This window comes from Ochotona curzoniae, unplaced genomic scaffold (assembly GCF_017591425.1).
Source record: "Ochotona curzoniae isolate NIBS_2020 unplaced genomic scaffold, NIBS_Ocur_1.0 scaffold_1852, whole genome shotgun sequence".
Taxonomy (NCBI): Eukaryota; Metazoa; Chordata; class Mammalia; order Lagomorpha; family Ochotonidae; genus Ochotona; species Ochotona curzoniae.
The window spans coordinates 57,439,423-57,446,479 of NW_024467087.1; the positions used below are offsets into that span (position 1 = coordinate 57,439,423).

The 7,057-nt window shown below is 41.2% G+C and overlaps 1 protein-coding gene across 3 annotated transcripts in view; it reads right to left on the reverse strand.

Moving 5' to 3' along the window:
- The window catches only part of CHIC1 (cysteine rich hydrophobic domain 1), a 65,660-nt gene extending 59,046 nt beyond the window's left edge, over positions 1-6,614 (reverse strand). For 2 of the 3 annotated variants that reach the window (XM_040999509.1, XM_040999508.1), the window contains exon 1: positions 6,259-6,614. In XM_040999509.1, the coding sequence (XP_040855443.1) occupies positions 6,259-6,557 (299 nt within the window). In that variant the 5' untranslated portion in view covers positions 6,558-6,614. The remainder of the gene's footprint in view (positions 1-6,258) is intronic. The other variant, XM_040999510.1, reaches the window with a different exon arrangement.
- Positions 6,615-7,057: the final 443 nt, after the last annotated feature.

Here is a 7,057-nt window from a genome sequence, read left to right on the forward strand (position 1 = left end):
TCATCTGAACATATATTAAGATTTTAACACTGGGCCTGATGCAATGGCCTAGTGTCTATCTAAATCTTCGCTTTGTATGTGCTGGGATCCCATATGGGCACCGGTTTATGTCCTAGCTGTTCCACTTCCCATCCAGCTCTCTGCTTGTGGCCTGGGAAAGCAGTTGAGGGCTGCACAAAGCCTTGGGACCCTGCACCTGTGTGGGAGACCTAGAAGAGGCTCCAGGCTCCTGGCTTTTGATCAGCTCAGCTCTGGCCGTTGTAGCCATCTGGCAGATATACCAGTGGATGGAAGAGCTTCCTCCTTCTCTCTGTAAACTTCCTTTCCAATAAAAATAAAATAAATCTTAAAAAAAAAAAAGAAGAAAAAGTATGCAATGCTTGGGCTACGATTCTGGCACAGTCGGTTAAGCCACCAAGTGTGACACCAGGAACCCGTAAGAATGCTGGTTCCATTCTTAGCTGTCCCACTTCCAATCTGGCTCTCTGTTAACATGCCTGAGAAAGCAGTGTAAGAGAGTCTAAGTGCTTGGCCTCTGCCACCCAAGTATGAGACCCAGATGGAGTTCTAGGCTCCTAATTTTGGCCTGAGCCAGTCCCAGTTGTTGGGATCACTTGAGTTATCAACAGACAGAAGATCTCTCTCTCTCTCTCTCTCTCTCTCTCTGGAACACTGCCTTTCAAATAAGTAAATAAATCTTTTCAAAAAGAAAGTGCATCACTGCAATTTTTCAAAGATATCTGACAGGAATGGCATTCCATTCCCTGATTACAGAACTATCAATATTTGGAAGTTTCCAGAAATGTACCATTTGGAAAATCTGATCATCTTTCGCAATATTGTATCTGACAACTTCAGCATTTTAACATTAATTTTAATGAGAATTCTATGCATCTGTGAAGAATGGCAATTTGTACTTTCTATATAATACAGTTATAGCAAGGTATACCAATAGAATGTATTAATGCCTCCAAATGAGAAAAAAACTTGTAATAGTAATTTTCTATATTTTAATACATTAGATATAAATTTTATCCTAAAAAATATTAGGAAGAAAAATGACTGAAATTAACTCAGATGTTGAACATTTTGAAATACCTTAATATCCAAGGGATTTCATTCTTTCCATTTCTACCATCTCTAATCTGTAGGAGTTAATTAAGTCAGACTATTTGAAATCTAGATGTCCAAATATCTGTTTATGATCCTCCTCTCAGAACTGGAATTATAATTAGTGTGTTTAGGTCATTTCCCCTAAGGAAAAAAAACAATTAACTGAATGTTAAAGAAATTAGCTGAAATATTAATATGATATGTGACGATAGGAGTACTCTGGCACATAGAAGCTAGCCTAAGAAAGTGTTCAGGATAAGATTGTGCAATAAGCCTCATCACTGGGACTGATGTTATTATTTTATCCATATCGATCCACGCTGAGAAATAAGAACCCTCCACAGTGTTATTTAACCAATTAGTACTTATCGAGGGCTTTTACACTACAATGAATATATTGTCAATAATAATGAATCAATAGTCATTCAGTTCATTTTATGTCAGGCACTGTGTTAGGCACTGAAGATTCAGAAGAAACCAGAAATTGTACTTGCTATTGCCATTTACAATTTGATAGAGGCAGAGAAGACCTGAAGAAGGTGGTGACATATGGACAGCTAGGGTGAAGGGAGGTGGATTCTGACATTCCAGTTTGAGCAGAGCTAAGAAATAGCATTCTCTGAACAAGCACATACAATGCAGGAAAGGAAGTGGGAGAAGAAGCTGTTATAGAGGATCCAGTTTTGTATGCAGTTACAGAGTTTAGTCTGTATCCCAGAAGTAAAAGAAAAATCATAAAATAATCTTAAGCAGGAATGCAGTTTGGTTAGGTCTGAATTTTGATATTTTAATCTAGCAGCAGGCAAGAGAATGGATGTGAAGAGGTGACAGGCATAAAGGCCAAAGGACTAGGAGTGGTGAAAAGGGTCTATATCAAAGAAACGGTGGTAAGAAAGAGAAGAAAAAAATGTTTCCATTATATATTATTGATATTTGTTAATTAAGCATCATTAAGCTATGGAAAGTGTGAGCAGAAGTAATGTAAGAGGTGGATATATATATATATATATTCAATGAAATGAAGAATAAAACAGTTAAGAAGGATTTTTTTTGAGAGTCTGAGGATGTAAATTCAGTTTGAATATGTTGAATATAAGATGACAGTAGCTCATCAGGTGAAGTAGCCTAGGTAAGATATTGAGCACAGTTCGGTTACAGAGATACACATGTGAGACATATCAGATCATTGAAAGCCCATGGGATCAAGATGAGATCTTCTAGGGAAAGTAGGGAATAATAAGAATAGTGAGCTGGGGGAGAACACCCTGGAAATCACTGGCATTTAAGAGGTAAGAGAAGAGAAATCTGTGAATCACAGAGTTAAGAAAAATCTAGGGGAAAAAAAGAATAACCTGAAAAGTACAAGGAGAAACAGGATGGTGAAGTAGTCAAGGAGTTATGAGATTTTTTTTTGGGGGGGGGGGTCTGGTAATTTTTTTTAAAACTCAGAATTTGAACAACTACAGCCCTACCATCACTTAAGGTACACCATTTCTGCTACTTGATTTGCCTCAGAAAGCAAGTGTGTATGTTATATGTTATCCCTGGCGTAGAAGCCTCCAAGAAGGAGGGAATCATCCTAAGTGTCACTGCAGCAGAGATGATCAGAAAGAGAATGAAAGATGTCCATCGATTAAGCAACAAGAAGGTTATAATGATTTCACCTTAGGTTAGCTCCTTTGTGATTATGGTCACAGTATCCACATCACAAATGTTGGGGTGGGGGAGAAAAGATTTCCTAAGAAACATGGGGAAGGAAGGAAGAAGGATTAGAGAGAGGTATAGGAATCATGAGTGTCGGAAGGCTTTTGTCTTGGTTTTTTAAAAAAAGGTTTACAGGCTGCAGTAACAGAAGGGAAAAGAGGTAATATTGGAGCAAGATTTGGCAGGAGACTGAAAGAGAAGGTTATGGAAAGCTCAAGTTAGCAGTGAGCTTTGGGCAAGTAGAGGGACTTCTTGAATTCTGAGCTTGAAAGAAGAAGGTACAGGAACTTAGATTTAATTAAGATCCAGTGCAGGTTTGCAGCAGGAAAGCAACCTGATTAAACTGTGTTTTAAGAAAATTGCTTTGGCATGAGCATGCAGAATGGATCGTAGCTAGGAGAGGCATCAGGCTGTGGCAATATTTCAAGAGAAATGATGGCAACCCAAACTTGAGTGGTGCCAAATTGGAATGGAGAAAATTTTAAAAAATCAGAGATATTTCAAAAGATACGATTACTTAATTCTGGGACAGATTACCTTAGGGCAATTCAAGAACGATGGGTCAAATTGACTCGAATATTTTCAACACTGCCCTGGAAGATTAGAATGGTGCTGTCAGAGTCAGAGAGGGGAAAACTGGAAAACAGCCAGTGAGGGAGGGGATGATAGTGACTTTAAGAAACACCAAGTTGGAAAGGATGGCTCTCAAATTTTAAACTGGAAAAAAAAAAGTCCTCTATACAATTGAAGACAAATCAAGATGGAGAAAAAGTAAGAAATATTTCATCCTAAACATTTATCTTTTGTTTTCAAATTCCAGACACTGGACATCAAATATGTTTTCTAGGTGACAGAAGGTATATATATCAAGAGATAAAGTTTTTCAGATTTTTATATTACACACAATGGTTGATGATCCAAGTACTGGTTTGCTGCTTTCAGGTTTTTATTTTAATCAATTAAAACTAGCAGTTGCTACTAGCACTCCTAATTTCTAATTTCAACATTTTTAAAAAGATCATTTACTTTAATTTGAAAGGCAGAGTACAACAGAGACACACAGATCTTTCATCCACTGGGTCACTTCCCAGATGACTGTAATGGCCAGAACTGGGTCTATAGCCAGGAGGCAGGAGTTTCGTCTGGGTCTCCCACACCCATACAGGGACCCTCTGCTTTGGGCCATCCTCTGCTGCTTTCTCAGGCCATCAGCAGGGAGTTAGATCAGAAGTGGAGCAGCCAGGACACAAAGTGGCACTCACATGGGATGCCAGTGCCTCAGGCAGGGGCTTACCCTGCTACACCATAGTGCTGGCCCCTAATTCCAGTTTTTCAAGCTGTGAGGGATATTACAAGAATCTTGGCACGGCAAGTGTTAGTGCTCTACTCTCCATGATGAATCTAGGTTCTTAAGTACTTTACCATGATTGCGTGGACAATGGAACTACTAGTAAGTTTCAGGAAAAACTAAATAGTGTTTCCTGGCTCCTTCTCCATTGTCTGAATTTTGGAAAACAGTAGGAAGAGGGAGAAATTTCAGAGTCTAAAATCATGAAATGGAAGAAGATACCTTTCCTCTGTTCAGTTATGTTAAATAATTTCCATGAAAGTAAACTTTAGTGCCAGAAACATAATTAGTTTGAGCAGTAAATTTTCTTCCCAGTGATGTAGGAGTGGAAGTAAAACAGCACAGCAAGCTGGTACCTTAACACTGCAGACTATTTGCAAAATTCTTGGACCAACAAAAACTGTTTGAAAATTATCTAATCAAAATGCAAATTCAATGGCCTCCCAAACTTTCCATAATTTCAAAATCTTGGCTAATACATTTTGTGCAAAGATTGCATTTAAAATACGCAACGTTAAAAAATTAAAAGCTGGGCCTGGCACAATAGCTTAGCGGTTGAAGTCCTTGCCTTGAACACACCAAGATCCCATATGGGCATTTGTTCTAATCCCAACAGCTCTGCTTCCCATCCAGCTCCCTGCCTGGGGCCTGGGAAACCAGGCGAGGATGGCCCAAAGCTTTGGGACCCTGCACCCACGTGGGAGACCTGGAAGAAGTTCCTGGCTCTTGGCTTCGGATAGGCTCAGCTCCAGCCATTGCGGCCACTTGGGGAGTGAACCATTGGAAAGATGATCTTCCTCTCTGTCTCTCCTCCTCTCTGTATATCTGCCTTACCAATAAAAATAAATAAATCTAAAAAAATTAAAAGCTAATATGAATGGAGAATGTTTGCAATATTATGATTTCATATAATATGGACTATGACAAGGAGCCAGATGGGCCAATAATAAAAAAATCCAAGGTAGTATAACATGATAGGACAAACAGGCCTATTATGAAAATGCAGCAGAAGAGAGCAGAGCTAAGAGAGCAAATGTGACAAAACACTCCAACTTCAAAGTATTTACAGTCCAAGCAAATGTAAATGAGAAATCATTTCTCCAAGCCCAGAGAATCGTTTTTCCTTTTATGACTAGTATATTATAAAATTCTCCCCAATTTTCTTTTCTCAAATACAATCCAAGATTTAAATGTTTAAAAAAGCCACCCTGGATAAGCTTCCAAGAAACCATCCTCAGGCCCTAACAGGACACATTTTCACATACATTTAATGTTTGCATATTTAATACTTAGGTTTTTAAAAAGCCCCTGAAAGTCTCATAATATCTCAGAACCCTAAGGTTTTAGAAACCCTCTAAACTCTTCATTTTACAGATGGAGATATCAAGGCCCTGAAATGGGAAGCAAGCTAACCAAGGTCATAGGTTCAGTAAGAAATAAAATTGAGACTAGTATCCAAGAGTCTTGTCCCTTAATCCGTTGCTTTTTTATACTTTCCACAGCTGTCTCCCAACCTGAACCTCTACTGGTGTACTATTTAAGGAACGTCACAGTGTGAGTAATGCTCAAAACAGGAGATTATTGTATGCATTCACATTAAGATTAGATGGAAAGAAAGGATGGACGGATACTTTATATTTTCACAGAAGGTATCATCTTTCTGTTTGGAAGAATCCAAACCCAGTTCTGATCACACCTCACAGCAGTTGCACCGTTTTTCATTAGACACCAACCCTTGGCAGCAAAAAAAACTCTCAGGTACATCCTGCAGCTTATTGCCTATTCGCTCACCAGGATACACACAAGAAGGGAAATTCAACCTTACTCCAACCCCTGGGGCTCCCAAACCCCTAACTTTGCTGTCCTATACTCAGTCTTTGCCTGCTTTACTGCATTATACTTACGTTCCCCCTCACTTTCTTTACATCTTATTCACCCGCCGTTTCTCCTAAAATTTAGACCAGGTGTCCTTTCCAAACTGTGTGCCTCAGTCAGCCCTCCCCCACACCACGGCCCGCCGCCCCCATCAGGTTTCTCTTTTCTTTGTCGCCAAGTATCAGCTTCTTCAAACCCCACAGCCCCCTCTCGCTTACACAGTGATGTGGCCGGCACCCCGCACCAATACAGGGTCGGGGGCGAATCTCCGCAGATGCTCCTCGCTCACTACCCGAGGCGGGGGCGGCGCCTCTTCCTCCTCCTCCTCTTCTTCCTCCTCCTCCTCCTCCTCCTCTTCCTCCTCCTCCTCCTCATCTTCCTCGTCATCGTCGGGTCCAGAAACCGACGACGACGACGACGGCGACGACGACGACGTTGCCGCTTCTTCTTCCTCCTCCTCCTCCTCCAGTTCCGAGATGGTGTCGAACTCCGCCATGTTGGGCAGCAGGATGCTCATCACGTGATGTCGTGAGCACCGCCACTCTCACTGAGAAGAGTTTGAACCTGCGGAGGTGCTGGAAGAGGAGGGGGAACGAAATGAAGGGATAGAGGGGGAGGGAGGGACAAGCTTTGAGGAGACGCGCGTGCGTGTTGGGCAGACCGGGGGTGGGGGTGGTGGAGGCGGGGGCATGAGGAAGAGGCGCAAATTCAGTGTACGCTTGCGCGGCTCCGAGGGGAGGGGGCCGTTAGAGGTGAACTCCAGGGAATTGTCGAGGTGCGGTCTGCAAGTGCTGATCTTAATTTTGCCGTTTGGGCGTCAGCTACTTGCGTCCAAGAGTACATAACCTGCGGTTTTATTCCGTAACGATTTAAGTTGCACCCTCAGGTCAGGCGGGGAACAGAAAACGTATTCTATAAAAGTAAATTAAGGACTTTGCCCCAAATAACTCAAGGTGTAAGTATACCCTTCTGTTTATTCAGAATTAAAGTTTAAAAGACCTTTGCTACAATTCAAGG